This window comes from Bos grunniens, chromosome 2 (genome assembly GCF_055505025.1).
Source record: "Bos grunniens cultivar Pamir isolate PY7600 chromosome 2, Bosgru_T2T1.0, whole genome shotgun sequence".
NCBI lineage: Eukaryota > Metazoa > Chordata > Mammalia > Artiodactyla > Bovidae > Bos > Bos grunniens.
In genome coordinates, this window is record NC_141166.1 from 83,847,633 (window position 1) to 83,869,600 (window position 21,968).

Consider the following 21,968-nt stretch of genomic DNA (forward strand, 5'->3'; position numbering starts at 1 on the left):
TTATATACACATAGCTTCGAAGATAATTTAAAAGCAAAAATGCCAGAACATAGCATTAATTCTCTTTTAGGAGGATAATTCTTTGCTTACTTTGGAAAACAATAATAATAGGATATTTAAGCATAAAATTGAAGATTTTACAATTAGTTTAAGCCAGTTGATGTGTAAATTTGCATGTAAAAGTGACAGTCACCAGTGAATGACCACCTTGAAATATATTAGTTTAAATGCAAATAACAGTTGTAAATGCTCACCTTCTTTTATAATATTTGAAAATTTTTCTAACGTACAGCCCTGACTTTAAGGGGAAAAGTAGACTTCCTACTAAGTCCCCAATCTTAAAAAAAAAAAAAAATGAAAAAGGCCAATGTAGACATGGCAGTATATTTTGTGCAGATTGAGAGTAGGCAAGCATATGGTTAGCATGGATCCCCCCCAAAGTAGCTACAGCACATAGGAAGCATAAATTGAGCACAGTGAAAATTTATTCTATTTTTAGCAGCTTCTCCTCACTGAAGTGGTCAAAGTCACAATTAACATTTCATGTACAGTGGATGAGCTGTATTATACAAGCCAGGTGTGACCTGTTGGCAAAAGTACATTTACCACCGCACTTTCTCCATTAAACTATCCTAAAGTTATGTGTGTTGGAAAATCACAGCAATCCAGAGATAGAGAAGGGAATACTTATAATACACCTCCAATAACTTGAGGCTTGTCCTGCAGGCAATTCTGTGGCTTTCGACTTCCTTTGCAAGTCTCTATGATAACAGCAAAGCACAAACTTTAAAGGAAGTTTGCATCCTTATATCTGTTTGTAGCTGGTCTACTTACTATTAAATGCTTTGGTCTTCTTAGCATTAATTTTGAGTTTTATGGTAAATCTCTCTTTCAGTTTGAATCATTTGGCTATGATTTTCAACAACTAAGAAATTTCTTTGAGTTAGTGATTCAGCTCACTTTTGGAAAAAAACTTACCTAGCATAAGTCTGTGAGGATTTTTTTGTCTGGGGCCCAACATCTGTAGCTGTGGATTATAGATTGTTTCTAAAATTGATGAATTGTTGCTCCTTCCATTGGGGCCCGACAAAAAGTAGCTCCGGCATTTCTTCTCCGTTTTGTGCTGTAAACTGTACATCACATTTTTAATCTCTTGCCAGAAAAATGAATTCTTACCTACTTTAAGATTTTATAAACTTAAATTTTACTTAGTGGTTAGAGAGTTTCTTTTACAAAGAATATATATCAAGTGCTATTTTGTGAACAAATTCATAAAATCATAATTATTCTTGTCAAGCTGTTTTAAACTTAGCAGTGTTCATAAATAGCCTTTTTCAAAAGAGTTGCAGTTTAAGATGTTTTTCCTGTTAGTGAAGCATTCACAGGCACTAACGTTTGAGCTCCTCACATTGCTTTGAATCAGGTATCTTCACTATTTCTTGGGAGTAAACTAATGTTGAGTAAACAAACATTTAGAAGAATTTCCAAATATTGATCTAAATATTTTTATACCTTTTCACCGTCCAGCCATTTGCTGTATAGTAATCTCTCAACCATGTGACTGCTCTCACCTTTGTCATTCAGATGTGGTCTTTTTGCCTTTGACCTTTGTTTTGTCCTCAAAGAGCTTCCCAGCTGGTGCAAGTGGTAAAGAACCTACCTGCCAATGCAGGGAGACATTAGAGATGTGGATTCAATCCCTGGGTTGAGAGTGGGGTTGCTGTGCCCCACTCCAGTATTCTTGTCCTAAAAAGGGAGTTCCTTTCATTTCTTTGTGAAAACACGTTAAATGGTAGCTCACAATTTACAACACTGTCGTGGAGTTTAAGGCCAGATGAAATCTGAGCCCTACCAGAGGGGTGGAACTTGCCAAAAGTGACCACAGTCTGATCTCTTTGAGTTAGCTGCTACTGAGTTCTGAAGCCTGAGTGGCAGAGGAGATTCAAACCATGTTTCAGATTTAGTAGATCCTTAGCAAAGCACACTAGAGTAACGTCTCAATATACACTCCTCCTTGTCACTCAAGAAAGAGGATCCACAATGTTCAAGTAAGTTAGGGAACATGCTAAGTTACACAAAGATGAACAGGGTTAGTTTTCTGCAGGACTTGTCAGAGCCTGTATTATGCTATTGTGCATTGTAAATTTCCAAGAAGGAAAAATGGCATATAATTTTCTGCAAACTTATCTTACTCCAGACTGCTATTTTTGTGAAGTGTGTCACAGAGATGGTGTTTGCAGAACTCACTTTAGTGAAAGCTGTCCTGGAAGTACTGCCAAACCCATAGTAAAAATGTATTTGGTTTCTGAATCAGATCCTCCCCTCCAGTAATACAGCTTAACTGCATTTTAAGCTACTGGAAGTATAACTTACTGTTTTTGAGAGTTTTCCATCTTAGATACTAGATTGCATTTTTTTTTTCCATTCCAGGCTTTCATTTCTTTCAGTAGCCTATATTTCTCCTCTACATATGTTTTACTAGTTGAAGCTTTCAGAAATAATGGCACTTGCAATGCACAGCTAGTCCCCACAGCAAGAGAGAAAAGTATTAGATCCATTGATTTGAGGTTAAAAAAAAAGAGAGAGAGATTTGAAGAATTTTGTAGGATAGTATTCTAGCTGTATTTTGAAATTGCGGTTGACTACTTATGTTCTCCTAAATCAACCACTTAACTGCTTAAAAATCTATTGAGGTAGAGAGTAGGTAGGTTCATATTTGAATAGTGAAGTCTGTAACAGCATAAATACATTTTCCAAACATACCCAGTTTGAGTGGCTTCTTTGCTAGATATGTCTATCACCACCTCTACAATAAAAGGGTTTAATCTAATGTGAATGTTGGTATGAGAATATTTTTGCCTATTTACGTGAATCATATAGTTCAGCAGTTGGTGATTTCCACCCACAAATAGTCTTCGCCCTCAGCATCTTTTCTAACCTAAAGATTGATTGATTTCTCAATATACCAACTACTGACTGGTTGATATTCAGAACATAAATTGTCAATGAAATATACACATACACACACAAGCATACATTTTGTAAGAGAGAGTAGGAAAGATAGTATGAATTCTATATAATATACATCCACATTTTCTTAACCTTTCTTAACTACATTTGATTTCTCTAAGTGTTATTGCAAGTTACTTAATTTTCCCAAACTTAAGAAAAAACTCCAAACTGCTAGGAAAATTTAACCTGCAAGTGGGCCTTAGAAAGCATCACTACGAACAAAGCTAGTGGAGGTGATGGAATTCCAGTTGAGCTATTCCAAATTCTGAAAGATGATGCTGTGAAAGTGCTGCACTCAATATGCCAGCAAATTTGGAAAACTCAGCAGTGGCCACAGGACTGGAAAAGGTCAGTTTTCATTCCAATCCCAAAGAAAGGCAATGCCAAAGGATGCTCAAACTACCGCACAATTGCACTCATCTCACACGCTAGTAAAGTAATGCTCAAAATTCTCCAAGCCAGGCTTCAGCAATGTGTGAACCGTGAACTTCCTGATGTTCAAGCTGGTTTTAGAAAAGGCAGAGGAACCAGAGATCAAATTGCGAACATCCGCTGGATCATAGAAAAAGCAAGAGAGTTCCAGAAAAACATCTATTTCTGCTTTATTGACTATCCCAAAGCCTTTGACTGTGTGGATCACAATAAACTGTGGAAAATTCTGAAAGAGATGGGAATACCAGACCACCTGATCTGCCTCTTGAGAAATCTGTATGCAGGTCAGGAAGCAACAGTTAGAACTGGACATGGAACAACAGACTGGTTCCAAATAGGAAAAGGAGTACGTCAAGGCTGTATATTGTCACCATGCTTAATTAACTTCTATGCAGAGTACATCATAAGAAACGCTGGACTGGAAGAAACACAAGCTGGAATCAAGATTGCCAGGAGAAATATCAATCACCTCAGATATGCAGATGACACCACCCTTATGGCAGAAAGTGAAGAGGAACTCAAAAGCCTCTTGATGAGAGTGAAAGTGGAGAGTGAAAAAGTTGGCTTCAAGCTCAACATTCAGAAAATGAAGATCATGGCATCTGGTCCCATCACTTCATGGGAAATAGATGGGGAAACAGTGGAAACAGTGTCAGACTTTATTTTTCTGGGCTCCAAAATCACTAACGCTTACTCCTTGGAAGGAAAGTTAGGACCAACCTAGATAGTGTATTCAAAAGCAGAGACATTACTTTGCCAACAAAGGTTCGTCTAGTCAAGGCTATGGTTTTTCCTGTGGTCATGTATGGATGTGAGAGTTGGACTGTGAAGAAGGCTGAGCGCCGAAGAATTGATGCTTTTGAACTGTGGTGTTGGAGAAGACTCTTGAGAGTCCCTTGGACTGCAAGGATATCCAACCAGTCCATTCTGAAGGAGATCAGCCCTGGGATTTCTTTGGAAGGAATGATGCTAAAGCTGAAACTCCAGTACTTTGGCCACCTCATGCGAAGAGTTGACTCACTGGAAAAGACTCTGATGCTGGGAGGGACTGGGGGCAGGAGGAGAAGGGGACGACAGAGGATGAGATGGCTGGATGGCATCACTGACTCGATGAACGTGAGTCTGAGTGAACTCCGGGTGTTGGTGATGGGCAGGGAGGCCTGGCGTGCTGCAATTCATGGGGTCGCAAAGAGTCAGACATGACTGAGCAACTGATCTAATCTGATCTGAATACAAGTATAACAAGAATACAGAACTATATATTCTTTGGTAAAATATACTTGTAACAGGATTACTTGAAAGTACCCATGAGTTTAAAGTGTTTTTATTAAAATCACATGGAAAGTGTGCAGAGAAATGGACACAGATTGAGATGGAATGAATGCTCTGCATTTACACACAGAGAAGAGCACAAAATGAGCACTTGACAAAGGGCAAATTTAGGAAACTGATGAACTGGCAGAAATCCGTTTTAGGACTCCCTCCATGAACCACCGGCCAAGAGAGAGAAACTTGCCTGAGGGGGGCCTCTGACAGCCGCTCTGCCTCCTACCCGTCACTCCATTGAAGTTCAGCCTTGGTTTCTTCTCTGGATTGGTTCGTGCTCTGAATTCTTAGACCAGGACTTTGGCTGAGTGGGAAAAATATAAAGAACACTGGGAAACTTTATAAATAATCTAGTCCCATTTCTGCATCCTTTTACTCTCCCCACAGATCGAGTCCCACCAGCTGCGTCTTTCAGGTAGGGCTGAGTTACCCCTCCAGTCACCCCAGTTCCTCCAGCACCATAGGCCTCTTCCAGTTTCTACCTCCATAACCTCCTGACAGCCATGATTGTCCCCTCCAGTAATCTACTCTTGGACCGTCCTTGATTTCTAACCTCACCTTGAGGGTATGTGTTCACTCGCTCAATCATGCCCAGTTCTTTGCAACCCTTTGGATTGTCACCCACCAGGCTCCTCTGTAGTTAGAGACAATTTTAGCTCCCAGCTACCCCAAATCTCACTGTTCCTGTTTTGACTGAAATTATAGCCATTATTAACTAGGAAACTATATCTCTGTCTACCTGTCTTTATATTCTTCCTTTCTCTTTTCAGTCTCCCTGGATTCCTGGACCTCTTCTACTCGGTTGACCCTATATCAGTCATTCACCTTCATACTTGAATAGTCTCTTTTAATTCTACCATCTTCATGCTCTGTGACCTCTGAGCCCTGTTCTCTGCTAGATAACTCTCATCAGCTTAGAAGTTCGGTACCAATGGGTAATGTTGTGAAAGCAACTCTTACGTAATAGTTACTCAGTTAATTGATCAGTTATGTTATCTCTTTCCATATTTGTTTAACAAATTTACTGTTACCGTGGCAGAGTCAATGAAGGACTTCGTATCCCCAAAAAGATACTACTTTTATTTTTTTATTGGAGTATAGTTGCTTTACAATGTTGTGTTAATTTCTGCTGTACAAGAAAGTGAATCAGCTATATGTATACATGTATCCCCTCCCCTTGGGCCTTCTTCCCACGTCCATACCCATCCCACCCATCTACATCATTATAGAGCACTGAACGAGAAGCTATTACTTTAAATCCAAGAGAGAAAAATCTGTTTTCCTTCTCAATGAATCTTACTAGTGATTTTTGTAATGAAGAGGTCTGGGAGAAGCTCAAGAGAGACTTTAAGCCAAGGTAAATAGGTGTGTTAAAGGGAAGCATAGCTCCATTCCATCTTTCCCTCCTCCAGGTTAGGGGAATGTTTTAAAATCATTCTACAGACTTTTGGTAAATGTAGTAGCAAGTGGTGCAGTTTCTATATTCCAAAGGAAACTTTAAACTTGATGTCTCCGATAACACACCAATACTTTAAAATATGAGAATCCCTTCCAGAAATGTAGTCACGCCAATGTTACTCACAGGTATGAAGACTTTTCATACAAAGAAGAAGAAAAGTGAAAATGGGAGGCAGAATATCCTGAATATTTAGTCCAAGTTTAAGAGTCATTTTGCCCACAATGAATCCATTGTAACCAGACTGTCAATCACAATGCTATGTGGAATAAAAATCCAGACCCTCTTAGGGAAGGATCTATAACCATGTGGAGAATGGCAGAGAGACGAGTCAGCCAATTACTAAGCATAGGAGCCATAACACACACCCGGGCAGTGATGTTTCCATGGGCGCTGAAGCCTGCCTGCCTGGGTTTGAGCCTCAGGTCTGTGTGACATCAGGCATTTCACCACTCTTGACTTCAGTTTTCTTATTTGTAAAAAGGGCTTAATAATAGAATTGGACATGAGTTTGAGCAAACTCCAGAAAATAGTGAAGGACAGGGAAGCCTGGCGTACTGCAGTCCATGGGATCACAAAGATTTGGACACGTCTGAGCAACTAAACAACAAGCACCTCATGGGATTATTATGAGGATCAAGTGAGGATCAAGTGAGACAATAAAACTGCTTAGAATAAAGTCAATGATACTTCCATTTTTAAACCTAAGTAATAAGTAAAATAAAATTGCTTAGAATAATTCTTATTATTGATATTGATCAAATCAAGGACATCTTGCTGATCAGGAATTTGTGCTATGGGAAGTCCCAAATTGAAGGTGTTGGCCCTTCTCAGTGTCTTTCAGGAGAGTGAAGTCAGGGCCTTTTTCACAGAAATGGCCCTGAGATGAAGGTTTGTGGAGGGATGGAGAGAGAACAAGTCTTCTTCCTCTTGCCTCCATGCATGGAGACTAGGTCGGCCCACTTAGACCAGACACAGAGTCCTCTAGAGGTGAACTGGTGCTCCAATGGGCTCCGAGAACAGAGACCCCACTGCTATGTAGTAGTGTTCCTTTGCCTCACTTTATTCTCTGTGCTCAGATTTCCCTTGGGTTGGGGTGTCTGGAAGAATGCAGAGTTTAGTATTTGTGAGCACTCTGTCCTTCCATATGCTTTCCCTTTTTTCCTTACATCACTAAATCCCCACTCTCCCTAATTTTAATATAAAACCAAGGAGGCTTCAATTGTGAGAATAAGCATTGTTTTGTTTTATTTTAAAGCCTCCATGTAGAAGATGGGGCTTTAATTTCTTTTTAAGAGTCCCATGTTGATTCAGGCAACGGACTACCATTAATAAAACCACATCCTAATGTTTCAATGGTATTGCAGCTCTCCACAGTCTTCACGCAAGCAAACATTTCTTTGATTCCAGTGGGACTTTTTTCCTGTGCAAATGCTACAAGCTTCTGTATTTTATTGAGTAAAAGGGGTGGGGATACTTGTTATACACCTAAATGTTCATCACTTTGCCGACAAAGGTCTGTACAGTCAAAGCTATGGTTTTTCCAGTAGTAATACAGATGTGAGAGCTGGATCATAAAGAAGGCTGAGCGCTGAAGAATTTATGCTTTCGAACTGCGGTGCTGGAAAAGACTCTTGAGAGTCCCTAAACCAGTCAGTCCTAAAGGAAATCAACCCTGAGGGACTGATGTTGAAGCTGAAGCTCCAATATTTTGGCCTCCTGATGCAAAGAGCCAACTCATTGGAAAAGACCCTGATGCTTGGAAAGACTGAGGACAGGAGGAGAAGGGGACAATAAAGGATGATATGGTTGGGTGGCAACACCGAATCAATTGAACATGAGTTTGAACAAACTCTGGAAAAAGGACAGGGAAATCTGGCATGCTGCATGCAGTTCATGGGGTTGCAAAGAGTCAGACATGACTTAGCACTTTCTACAAAACAGAGTACAAATAGCATTTTTCAGGAATACTTTACTCACACTAATCACTAAGAATTTAATTATTTTTTTCAGCTCTTGTTTCTACTTATAAATTATGCCTATATTCTATTTTTTGCATATTTGGCTTCTTACGTGTGCTGTGCATGTCTCACCTGTTTCCTCCATTGACTCTAGTCACTTCAAAGATTGAATCTTGTTAACTGTCACAGTAATTGTTGTAATTTATTCATTCCACATTTATTGAGCACTCACAATGGCTAGGTACTATGAGGATAGAATCCTTCTCCTGAAAGTCATAAGTTCTATTTCCACACAATAAAGCATAAGGAGTAGATTAAATAATGTTATGGCAGGTGTTTTTCTGAAATCTAAAATTGTTTCTGCTTGTGTCACATTCTCTGTTTTGCCAAAGCCAATCCCTGCCCTTACTTTCCTTCTTTAAGTTGAAATTTAAGAAAGAAAAAGAATTCAAGAACACAGAACTTTACAATTCAAAAACAGTCACAATTTTATTTAAACTCCAGTGGGTCTTTTTGCTTTCTCTCTCTCCATAGGATAGTGGCCAGAGCGTCCAAGAACCTCATGTCCACACACAGCTTAGGGATTGTGTTTGGACCCACCCTTCTGCGAGCGGAAAACGAGACCGGGAACATGGCTGTGCACATGGTGTACCAGAACCAGATCGCCGAGCTCATGCTGAGTGCCTACGACCAGATCTTCAGCTGACTGACAGACGAGGCAAGCTACTGAGTGTGTTCACATCTGTCTCGATGCCTAATATTTTTACATTTCTGTAAACATATTTCTGAAATATTTTTTTCCTTTCAAGCGACAGATGCCTCATTTTGTGAAAACTTAATGATGATTTTGTGTTTAAGTTCCAAACATTTGAATAAAATAGTTGACAATATTTGCCTATATGTCTTCTACATTAACCCCTTCACTGCTAATGCCTTCCAGCACTTCCAGGCATACATTATGGATGCTCGACGCTGTAAAATAGTGTGCAGAGGGCACAGCATATCCAAAAATAGCCTTAATGAGACTCTTGGGCATTGCACATGTGCTTGTGTATGTGCAGATATGCGAGTGAGTGTGAATGTGACTGAGAGTACAGGTATGTGTCCACACAGGTGAACCTCTTCATTACCCTGGCTGCCTCAGGCCTGTGTTCAAACACCCCTGGGTACACAAGCAGAACTAAAAGAGGGGGCAAGACACAAATGAATAATTTTTAAATAGAACAGAAGAAATCAGGATTTCAACCAAAATAGACATACCTCATCTTTCAAGAACACTTTTATAAGTGTAAATCTAGTCCAGCATCCCTGGTGCTAGATGCTGAAATTTACAAATACATGTAGAACGGCAATTTTTCTGAAGACAAATGACAGTTCAAAACATTTGCCATTGGATATGTTTTTTACATATACTATTTGCAGTCCCATAAACATACTGTCTTATAAACTAGAAGCAAAATTAGTGCCTTGCAATTTTGATCTTTATATTATACAGGAACTGCATGCCTGCTCATTTTTAATGTTAACATCCATTTTGAATCTTCATCAAACTGTATATCTTCCTTTTTTTCCCTGGCTATGTCATTCTATGTAGAATTTTTATTATGCTTCTGAGGATGTTTTATTGGCGAATCATATTAAATCCATCTAAAAAGAACTTTTTTTTAAAAAAAGTTGTTTTTTTTTAATATGCCCCAAAGATTACTTGACTAGACTTGGATGGCTTTATCCATTTGATGGTTAGCTTCAGTTGTCATGGATAAACAAAAGGGTAACTGTCTAGAATATATCAAACATTGTTTTATTTTGAAAACTATGTTCTAGCTGAGCACATCTCATACTGGTTTTGTGAAAGTATTCTGCTGATAAAAATGTAGACTTATGTTTGACAGCTTTTTAATCAAATTCAAATGGAATAAATAAAACTAATCCACTGTGATAAAGAGTAAGTCTAGTTATTGATTTGTTCTTAAAATGAAAAATAAAGCATGTAAATAAAATGCGTGAAGCATGGACCCAAGAACAAACACTTAGAGCAATAAGGAGCTCAGAGGCCTGGGCTGTCTGCATGGATGGGGTGTACAGTGGAGGAGAGAGACTGCTCAATAGAAAGCCAGATGTTCACACAGCTCCCACATCCACCGCACTGCCTGAGGAAGGAGAGGCTTCTCTCACCCCTGTTGAATGTCTTCCTTTTGGCAATGGCGCCAGTAAGTCGGCGTATGCCCAAAAACCAAGTGACCACAACAAATGCTGAAGTGTGGTTTCATCGAGTGGGATGTATACAAATACCACAAAGCCAAGGAAAGTCACACGAGACAGAACCCCATGATCTAAAGTCGCTGGTAACAGTGAGCTGACAGACTTGCCAGCTTCAAGCTCTTCTTTCATTCCACGTTGTGCTTATGTCTTTCAGGAAAACATGGAGACATGAAACAAGTCTCTGGCATTCAAGTGCTCATTTCTGTGGCATTCCATATTCTCAATGAGGTCTCCTCCAAGACTTTCATTACTACTTCTTTAATTATTTTTGAAGTGGGAAGGACTAGGTTTAGTAGTCCCAGTGTTAAAATCTCATTCCTTCCTGTGTCCATATTTAAAGTAATTCTGGGAGCAAGAGCCAGAGAGAAGCAGCACTAACAGCCAAAGAGGAGAGGCATTATTTGCTTGGAGCAGGGACCCACAGCCCCTTGCCTCTGCTGCCTTCCAGATTTACAATCTTCAAAAGCAGCAGCTTCTTGATTTCCAATCTGATGGGATTTAGCCTGATTTAAACCCCAGCTGTGTCCTGTGCCTGCTAAGGGCATTTAATCAGAGACTAAGTTTGCTCTCTGGAGAAGACCATTCCAAGGTGCTGAGCCAAAGTGCCCTTCTGACTTATACACACTAAAGGTATAAAAAGAGTTACACTGGAAGGTCATTAGATCCCATAACATCTCAGAGACAGCACCGGTGTTCCTATCAACTGTTCCAAGTTTAAAAGCCAAGATTGTAGGTATACTGGGTTGCCTCAATAAGGGGTTCGATTTTATAAAAACTGGCCAACATTTTCCATCATGAAGACCTTAAAAGATGGTGAGCATTTCTTAAGCACCTTATCTGAGCCAGGTGCAAGTTTAGACTCTACTGATCAAATACAAAGTAAGGCAAATATTAATACACCCAGCAGTTTCATAGCCCAGTAAGGGAGACAGTTCGACACCAGATTAGGGACTCAGCCATCTTGGTAACCATGTTGCCCCAGGCTTCAGCACCTCTACAGAGAGATGTTCAAAAAGTATATTTTCCAGTTGATTTGATCAAAAAGTATTTTTGAATGAATGAACAGAAGTTAGTACAGAGATATTAGGAAGTTCAGTAGTTGACAGAGAACCAAAACGCAAATTGTGCCTAGGGTAGTCAGGTGAAGCTTCACTAGGAATATAACCCTTTCGGTCTAATCTTGATCAACTGAATAAAATTAATCCCTCCCCCAATGTAGATGACATACTAGCAAGCAGGGGTGGCATGAGGAGAGAGCTGAAAGACCTAACATCTTCAAGGAAAAGTGAGAAGCTCACGGTGATGCACATGCCTAAAAATTTTGGAGAACAGAATTGGAGTCAGACATAGGATATAATGGGCATCCCCCATGGCTCAGTGGTAAAGAATCCACCTGAAGTGCTGGAGCCTCAGGAGATTCAGGTTTGATTCCTGTCAGGAAGATCCCCTATAAGAGAAAATGGCAACCCATTCCAGTATTTCTGCCTGGAGAATCCCATGGATGGAGGAGCCCTGTGGGCTACAGTCCATAGACTCACAAAGAGTTGGACTGAGCACACAGACATAGGACATAATAAAATATTTAGATTTTATCCTGTAGGCAGCAGAGAGCCAATGGAAGCTTTAAAATGAGAAACTTTGTTTCTTAGAAAGAGAATCTCTAAATTCATCAGTGGGCAGAAGAAACAAAGGACACTGGCATTTCTCATGTTTGTGTATATGTGTATGTGTGTACACCTCTTAACATTTTCCAGGAATGCAAGAGATAATCTTATATTCTCAGAAGCATTTATATATTACGATGAGCAAATATTTTAAAGAAATTATAACCTTAACATAACAGAACTCTAAAACAGGGTTCCTGGAGATGGTATTTTTTTTCCATCCTATATGTTATGAGTCTGACTTTACTTAGTATATGACATATGACAGGATCACCATGCCACAGCCAGTAATTGAAAGCCATATGATAGTTCTCTCTATCCAATTAGAAAACAAAGGATCCAATTAAGAAAAATTAGAAAAGCTGTTAAAAGGGAACAATCACTTGCCAATGGTGCTGTCCTTACAGTTTAACACAGCTAGAAATTGACCTGTACTTCTCTTTTCCACATTTATTTTTTGTGAATTATAAGTTAATCACCCTGTCAATTCCTAATTAAAAGGCCCTGCAAAGATTTTCATCCAAAAGGACTGTCACTAAGAGTTCTGGGTCAAATTGCTCTGTTGTCAAAAAGAAATAAAACCAAAACAATATCAACTCTCTCCTGGGAAATTCAAATCGCAATACGAAAAAGCAACAACAACAACAAAAAAAGAAAACTTTCTTCAAACATAATAATCACATATTATTTCCTCAATTAAAATGTATCATCTGAAATTTAGATGAGTCTTTTTCTTAAAGCAAGGCTGCTTACTAGGGCCAGCCAATAATGTAAGTGATTTGCAAAGAGCAGACTTAAGGTATTAGGAAGTAGTAACACCAGAGGAGGGCTTCCCTGGTGACTCAGAGGGTAAAGAATCTGCCTAAGATGGTAACAATAACTCTGTATGCGAGACAGCAAAAAAGACACAGATGTATAGAACAGTCTTTTGGACTCTGTGGGAGAGGGAGAGGGTGAGATGATTTGGGAGAATGGCATTGAAACATGTATAATATCATATAAGAAACGAATCACCAGTCCAGGTTCGATGCAGGATACAGGATGCTTGGGGCTGGTGCACTGGGATGACCCAGAGGGATGGTATGGGGAGGGAGGTGGGGGGGGGGTTCAGGATTGGGAACACATGTACACCCGTGGCGGATTCATGTTGATGTATGGCAAAATCAATACAATATTGTAAAGTATTAGTTTAATTAGTCTCCAATTAAAATAAATAAATTTAAAAAATAATAATAATAATTTAAATTAAAAAAAAAAAAGAATCTGCCTGCAATGTAAGAGACTAGGGTTCAATCCCCAAATTGGGAAGATCCCCTGGAGAAGGAAATGCAACCCACTCCAGTATTCATACCTGGGAAATCCCATGGAGAGAGGAGCCTGCTGCTGCTGCTGCTGCTGCTGCTAAGTCGCGTCAGTCGTGTTAAACTCTGTGCGACCCCATAGATGGCAGCCCACCAGGCTCCTCCGTCCATGGGATTTTCCAGGCAAGAGTACTGGAGTGGGGTGCCATTGCCTTCTCCGAGAGAGGAGCCTGGAGGGCTACAATCCATAGGGTCACAAAGATTCCGACACAACTCAGTGACTAAAGAGCGACAACACCTGGGTAAAACTCAAGATGGACCCCTGGACAGAAGGGCTGACTTCTCAGCTCAAGCTGATGTTGCTTACATGGGCACATGGACACCAGGCTACCAGACCTTCAGATCTTTCATGAAAAGCCAGAAACTTTAGTGAAAATTGATTTTTAAGGGCACCTAACAAAACATACCTAAGCTGACTCAGCCCAGGGACTTCCACTTTTTTCCAACACAGTGTTGTTAAACCTTGTGATGTTGTAAAGCCAGCTCCCCAGAAAAAATAGTAGCATACAAAGCAAACAGTGGGGATATGTAAATAATCCAGAGCAATGGATTAGAGCAGAAAATGAGCAGGCTAAGAAATAAGCACTTAGGAGAACTTGCTATTTAGGTCCTGGGCAAATTATTTACTTCATCTGTGTCCAGATGTTTCCATTTTTTAAAAAAATTTATTTCTTTACTTTATTCTTGGATATGCTGGGTCTTCTTTGCCTCATAGCTTTTTCTCTAGTTTCAGTGAGCAGGGACTACTCCAGTTGTGGGGCATAGGCTTCTCATTGAGGTGGATTCTCTTGTTGAGAAGCATGGCCTCCAGGGCACTGAGGGCTTCAGTAGTTGCAGCGCCTGGGCTCTGCAGCACAGGCTCAGTTGTTCCTCTGCATGTGGGGTCTTCCCAGGTCAGGGGTCAAACCCGTGTCTCCTGCCTTGGCAGGTGGATTCTTTGCCACTGAGCCACCAGGAAAGACCTCAGTTTCTCAATTTATAAATTAGAATTGTACTTGTCTTATCTCTATTAAGACTGTCTAATGGAATTATGTAAAGGATATAAAACAGGTAACACACCATGGAATTAGAACGTGTCCCTCCTGGAGACAGATGATGTATTTCCAGCTTATTGAGTAACAATTAACAATGTGATCTTCTGAAAATGATGAGAAGAAAAGTTGGGACCAGACTCCAAAAAGCCTACACATGATGGCATACACAAGAGGTTTTATATTAAGTCCATAGTCAATTTTGAGACCCTGAAAGTTTGTTTAGCAGCAAAGTGACTTTAGCAGAGCTATAAAGATTTTCCTGGCAACTTTATGAAGTAGACCTTGAAGCTGGAAGAAATTATAGGCACCACTGACAGAAGATAATTGCCATAGTAGTATTAACACAGATCTGAATTCAGACAGTGGCAAAAGCTATGGAAATCAACATTAAGGAGTATCATCCAATTGCATTCCTGAGGTTCACCTCAGTTCAGTTCAGTCGCTCAGTCATGTCCGACTCTTTGCGACCCCATGAATCGCAGCACACCAGGCCTCCCTGTCCATCACCAACTCCCGGAGTTCACTCAGACTCACGTCCATCGAGCCAGTGATGCCATCCAGCCATCTCATTCTCTGTCGTCCCCTTCTCCTCCTGCCCCCAATCCCTCCCAGCATCAGAGACTTTTCCAGTGAGTCAACTCTTCGCATGAGGTGGCCAAAGTACTGGAGTTTCAGCTTTAGCATCATTCCTTCCAAAGAAATAATCCCAGGGCTGATCTCCTCCAGAATGGACTGGTTGGATATCCTTGCAGTCCAAGGGACTCTCAAGAGTCTTCTCCAACACCACAGTTCAAAAGCATCAATTCTTCAGCACTCAGCTTTCTTCACAGTCCAACTCTCACATCCATATTCACCTACTACGTCTGAATTATGACTGCTCGGTGCAAAGAGTCCTGGGACATAGGACTCTCATAGCAGGCCCCTTTCCACTGGAATTTTTCTGGGCCTGTGGTAGGGGTGATACTGATATCCTGACAATGATTTAACATTTGACAGTAATGTCTTAAAATATTTGGACCAACTTATACTCAAGTCAGAGGAACATGCATGTGACCATCTTCTGCCTCCAGTATGATCCCCAGATAATCATCAGGTCATTTCTATCTCATCTGCTCTGATTTCTCCCTCCCTTATCTCCAGGTGATGCCACCTCCCTGGTCACTCAGAGGACCACCAAGAGAAACTCATCCTGGAATGACTGATTTTTGATTAGCTAACATGTCTTGAGTGCTTGTTAAGGAAATGCACTGTATAAATATAGTTGTATTTTATCTTCATAATTCTATGGAAGGAGGTACAATTATTACTCCTGATTTATACTTGAGAGAACTGAGGGGAAAAATAATGAAGTTACCCAAATTCATGAAGTTAGTGTCAGGTTAGTATTTGAATCTAAATTAGTATGGCTTCAGAGGCCCCTGGCTTAACCACTATACCATAGATTCACTCAGTCAGGGGAAAAAAAAAATGATGAATGTAAACAAATAAACACCCTAAATATTTACACCCCAGATGTGTGTACCTGATAACTCCCCTGTTAAAACATCTGGTGAGAGTTTCACTTTCATACTAATTTCCATGAAAGAACAAGAGGGATATTATATATTTCCCCAAATACAGGGTACCTTTGTTGTTATGAGTAGATGGCTAAATCTCATTTTTGTCATTGCTATTATAATTTTAATATTCATGTATCATTTCATTTTCCTACATTGTACTGACCATGTCACTACATTACGGAAAGGAGGGCATGGAAGCCTCTTAGCCCACATTTTTGAAAGTACTTTGCATGACTTCTACTCTAACATCATATTATCCTGTGTTGGATTGTATTTGTCAATATCCTGTTATCACCCATCATATCATACTGCCTAATATTGTATTGAAATTAAATCTTACCCTTTAGGAGTCCTGTGCAACATTAAAAAAAAAATGGGTCCTCAACAGTCTTCCTCTTAGATATAATTGAAAAAGAGGCAGGCATCAAAACATACCGCCGGGGAGCGATCCTGAATCATCCAAATGATGAGCATACAGTGAACATCTTGCACCAAAAAGATGACAATTTTCTGTAGCAGTGTTGTCAAAATGAAAATGTCTAGCTGTCTTGGTGAGAGACCTGGCAGGAAGATACACACACACACACACACACACACACATCCCTTGTAGACTCATCCAGCTGATTTTTGTTATCTTATGCTTGAAGTGAAGACTTCAGGGTCTATGAAATTCTTAAGCCATCAGCTGGATTCTACAGAAGGCTCCTCACTGAATAAGGGGAGTGTTAGGAAAGCAGTGAGGGAGAGAGGTAACACTACCAGAGTTGGTGCTCAGTGTACACTTGTTGGATGAGTGAACCAAGACAAGCACCCAGAACATAAGCAACATTAAATACAACTATGATCCACCACTGTGTTTCTTATCAACTAGATATCACAAGTTAAATGTAGTCCAAACTCACCAGTGTCTGTACTGACTCCTAGTCCCACTTGTAAGGGACCATCAAATAGATACACCTTCAGCTGGCTCTCTTAAAGTCTAAGTGCACAAGAAATACTTCTTTCCAAAAGCACAGCAGCAGAGGATCAATGCATTTGCTCACCTGACTCATGCAAGTCTACTGTGTATGCAAATTCTGTTTGGGATCTGGAAAAGTCCTGTTTGGATCTGGAAAAGTCCAGGCATCCAGAATACCCAGCCCCATCTTCCACTAACCTTATCTGCTCTGCCAAATATAGGGTTTATGTGTCAGATAAATGCTAGAGAGTACTGACTTTTTGACCCATGTATGAAAATCTGAAAAGCCAAGAAATCTGGCAAATACAAAGCATCGGCCTGAAAAATCCACACTTTCCTCTGGCACCATTTAAGCTGACAAGTTTATTTGAGACAGGCACACTCACATTTGAAGAGCAGGACTTGTGCTAACCATTCTCACATCACCAGCAAAGTGTGTTCTGAGTCCATATTGCACAGCATGCTTGAAGAAGTGTGGATTTTTCCACATCATTTGGTGACATTTTGCACAGTTTCATTTCTGCTCTGTATTGCTAGACCCTACCTTTTTTTCCCTCGCAAATATTCCACTAATGGGATTCCCTTGAGTATTCAGATTCTTTCCTCTGCTTCAGCATCTATTTGTACTGCGAGTGCACAAATCTGTCATGATGTGCCCCTCAGTCAAAGTCAAGCCTCCTTGACTGAAAGGAAAATGATAGAGGTGCTCCGCTGCTGAGGAGAGTCAGGGGACCGCGGGCCAGCCTATGAGGGGATGAAGAGATGCGTTAGAATTCCAGGGAGAGGTCAATGAGGAAGACTCCAGGGAACGATGGTCTAGCTGGAGGTGCCCGTTCCTAACGCCTCTTCCCAAGTCCAGGTGAAAGGCAGCTTTCAAGTGGCAGGTGAAAGGCAGCTTTTAAGTGGGAGGGGGTGAAGAAGACAATTGAAACCAAAATTGTTTTGAGCTCACCATTTTTCTAGCTATCAGTTCTGAGGTCACAGTCACTAAAACTGGAAACTTAAAAATGACTTCAAAAAGGCAAACGCTAACTAGATTTCACAGTGGATTTCATTTTACTTGGCTTTACAGAAAGAATGCAGGTATTAAATAGACTGTTTCCTGTATACAATAAGGTTAATTAGTAGTGAGGGATGGAAAATCAGTGTAGACATAACTCTTTTCGACAGGTATCAAAAATAATCCCCTGATCCCTACAGACCCCAGCTGCATTGAAAGAGGAACAATATAAAAGATTCTTTAAGCACAAAATTTGCAAACATTCTCCAGGTGTCCGCAGCACCCGCGCAATAGGCCCTGAGCCCCTGTGCATGGGCTGCTCCGCAAGCCCTTCCGCTGCAGTAACTTAAAGGCGCAGCTACTCACGCTGAATTTTGAGGCGCAGCATAAAGGCTCTGCTTACAAAGCGGCTGGGATCGCAGGCGGAGACAGGAGAACAAAAAGAAGAATATATTGCGGCCTGAATGGGACTTCCCTAAGCTCCTTATCAATAAGGTTAATAAGGGTCTATGCAATTTACTGATCACTAAGATGGAACAAGCCTCCTTGCGCTCCAAATCTCCACGTTGGCGCCGGTTTTTAATACTTTTCACAGCCAATCACATAAAAGCCCCTTTGCCCCGCACCCCAGAGAATAAACTCTGGTTCACCATTCTGGCCTGCATAAAATCGTTGGTCCGTTATTACACTTCTACCTGCCCTAGTTAAGCAGATTAACAGTTATTTCCTAGAATTCGATCAATGAGGTTCTTTGTAATTGAAGCTGGAGTACTCAGATATGTCTTTTTTTAAAAATGCATTTCTGAAAAACGAATTTCTTTTTTCTCTGGTTTAATTTTGTTATCCTCAATCGTATGCATGATACAAAAAAAAAAAATCCAAACTTCTATCTCCTCTATAAAATACATGTCATATCAAAAAGGTGACAAGAGGGGGGAAAAGTAATTAGTGAGTTCACAGAGTTCAGTAGAAAAGTTAAAATGGAGTAACACATTACTTTTTATGTTAAGATTTCACAAGACAAATCTTGCCTGTGTTTTAATTGCATGTGACCCTGGCAGTCCTACTCTGAAATGAAGTGCCGTAAAATTAAAGATGACAGACGCTCAAAACAAGTCTTGTGATCTTGATTAGACTACAAAGACCACACTCTCTCTCTGCTGCAACTCAGATATCATGGACTGTTTTATTTGGGGAATTGCTTCATTAATGCCTTCTTTGACTAGACATGTTTATTATTTAAAAAAAATACTGAATATGGTGATATCTTGCATAACTAAATAATTCCCTAAAAGCAAGTTATAAATGAAGAATGTTTAAATACCCCTAAAACTAATTTTTATAGATACTTATACATAAATATATATATATATATGTGTGTGTGTGTGTGTATGGATGTGGGTACGTAGATGTAGATGTATATATTATATATCCATCTTTGATATGTGTATTACCTATTCTAACCTACAATTCTCTATTATAGCCTGAGAAGCAGAGCAGTTAATCTGTCATATTTCCTTATATGTTCCCAGGTCAATCGAATGTGTGGAACTATACATTATCCTATAAAAACCATTTCTGAGAAACTCTGTCAGAATTTTAAACTTTCTGAGCATTGTCTAAGTGGAGGATCGGATTTGACTCACACCTATATTTCAAAATGATCACCAGATCATTCAACCTAAATTACATAAGCCATGGTATAGATGCTTTTACACCTCACTTCTTCCTAGTTCAACGAAAGCAGGAAATTCAGGGGCAAGTCCTCACAGCATTAGACTCTGTCAGCTCTGTGTTCCCTCAGGCCAGCTCGAGTCCTGCTTTTGTCTCAAGTCCTCTGGGTCAGGGCTTCATTCTTACTATGAGGAGGTCATTAGTGTTCATCTCTAGGACTGCCTACCTTCTAAATCTCTATGATTCTCTTACTTTGTCCGATTTCAAGAACACTATTTTAAATTCATATATTTTGTATTAGGAAACAAAAGGATTTATGCTGGTTATATGGGTGTTCTATCAACAGGGATATATAGATTCAGCCTAGAATCAAAGATTGGTTTCTAGAGTTCATTTTTTTATTGTGCATCTGTAATTCCAGAAAAGTCTGTATACACATTCTGCTTCCATTTCTTTAAATTTGAAATCCATATTGCAATTTCTCTCCTACCTAACATCAGGGCTCCTGTGAGAATAAAATATGATAACATACATTAAAGACTCTTTTAAAAATATGTGAAACAAGGCTTCTTAATCAGTAGTGTTTTTAGTATAATTATTCAATCAGTGGTCTTCAGTGTACACAAAAGGCTTTTTCACATGAAAGCCAAATAGTCCTTTAACCTATAATACTGTGTTTTCAAACAGCCTACATACTTGCCTTTAAAATAAAATCTATGTCCCTGTAGAATTTCTCAAGACTAAGGTCAAAAACCATCAGGTGTGGGATATGTTGTATCTCTCACATGAGAGATTTAATTCACCAGAAGAAGGAGGGATTACAAACATTGGAAAGCATTTATTAGAATCCAGTTCAGCGTAGTGTTGAGAAGTTGTGCCCCACTAGGAGAACTGGAGTTATACTCCCTGTCTCTCTCCAACCTGCCTCTGTCTCTGTGTTTATGTTTCTCTGCCTCTCTTTGTTTTTTCTATCTCTGTGCTTCTCCTCTGTCTCTCTCTATTCCTGATCCTCATTCTCACACCCAGGGCAGGCATCTTAACCTAAAATTCATGGTTCCCGGGATCCCTGGGCTGCAACTGATACTTGAACTCTTAGAACTTTCAGGCTGGATTGTGTGCATTTCACTCCACTTAAAGTCTGAAGTTTTCCTTATATTTTCAGTGAAGTCTGTGATTTGGATTTACTGTTCTAGATTCGCTTTCCAGCATAACAATACTATTATCTTACATCTGAATTAAACTACGAGTGGGTCAAGTCAGATCCTAAGGTCTACCAGGCTCTGAGTACTCCATGGATTTCTGTCTGATTACCTGACAGGACAGGACAGGCTGGGCCAAGGAGTGAAATATAGATTCAACAAAATCAGTTAGTACACATTGAAAGATGATGATGCAATCCTTAGAGGATCTCCTATTTTCAATTGATGAAACTAGTAAATAGAAGCACCCATGAAATCAGGATACTTTGCCTGTTAGTCAATGAAAGATATTTAGGATTTTAAGATAAATCCAGTAGTAACACAAATAGTCCATTCTCACAATGCCTGCTTTTAAACTGTGCCAGACACATGTCCTATGCCTGCATGGTACTTCTACACATTAGCTGCCACAAACCAAAGGGAATGTCATTGCTTTTAATAGGATTACATAGAACCCAGTCACAAACAGGAAGACTAGCCTTAGTCGGAGTAACTGGCCAGTAATTTGGATGTTTAACTAAATGATTGGCTGCCAAATTGACAGGTCATCCACACTGAACTAGCCACTATTCCATGAATTTTCATGACCGGGATCACAATGGTTCATTTGCATGTGTGAAATTCTGCTGTGAAGCTGGCTTTTGAACTGGCTAGTTCAGCCAAAGATATGTTTCCAGTGCCATGCATTAGTACCCTAGAAATACCATCACATGGGGGTAGCATAGATCTTCCCAAATCCTGCTATTAGAACACCATCTACACCTACAACTGCTAATCAGCATAACGACTGGGATGTAAGGAATACAGGGGGAAGTGGATTATTGGAAAGTGAAAATTAACACCAAAATGAGCATTTGGATGGGGAAAGAAAAGTTTTAGAGAAGCAATAGAAGTTTGGGGTTTGCTCAGGACAATTACTAAGAGCAACTCCCTACCCAGAGAGCATTCAGTGACTATTGAAGCATCATTGTTATGATTATTAACAAGTAGCTGTTAACCACCTATTACAATACAATGGGACAGACAGGAAACCAATAAATACAAGCCCCAGGATATAAAAGTACTTCCCA

The 21,968-nt window shown here is 39.9% G+C and overlaps 1 protein-coding gene and 1 long non-coding RNA gene across 6 annotated transcripts in view; one reads left to right on the plus strand and one right to left on the minus strand.

Moving 5' to 3' along the window:
• The window catches only part of ARHGAP15 (Rho GTPase activating protein 15), a 700,275-nt gene extending 690,145 nt beyond the window's left edge, over positions 1-10,130 (plus strand). For all 3 annotated transcript variants that reach the window (XM_086368469.1, XM_086368486.1, XM_086368479.1), the window contains one exon: positions 8,722-10,130. In XM_086368469.1, coding sequence (XP_086224595.1) covers positions 8,722-8,893 — 172 coding nt within the window. In that variant the 3' untranslated portion in view covers positions 8,894-10,130. The remainder of the gene's footprint in view (positions 1-8,721) is intronic.
• The window catches only part of LOC147378285 (uncharacterized), a 144,377-nt gene that overhangs the window by 109,708 nt on the left and 12,701 nt on the right, over positions 1-21,968 (minus strand). The window contains exon 2 of one of the 3 annotated variants that reach the window (XR_015151812.1): positions 4,753-5,074. The exons of 1 other annotated variant lie outside the window; for it this stretch is intronic. This is a non-coding gene — a long non-coding RNA (uncharacterized LOC147378285). Of the gene's footprint in view, positions 1-4,752; positions 5,075-17,369; positions 17,770-21,968 lie in introns of those variants that run through there. One more of the 3 variants, XR_015151815.1, reaches the window with a different exon arrangement.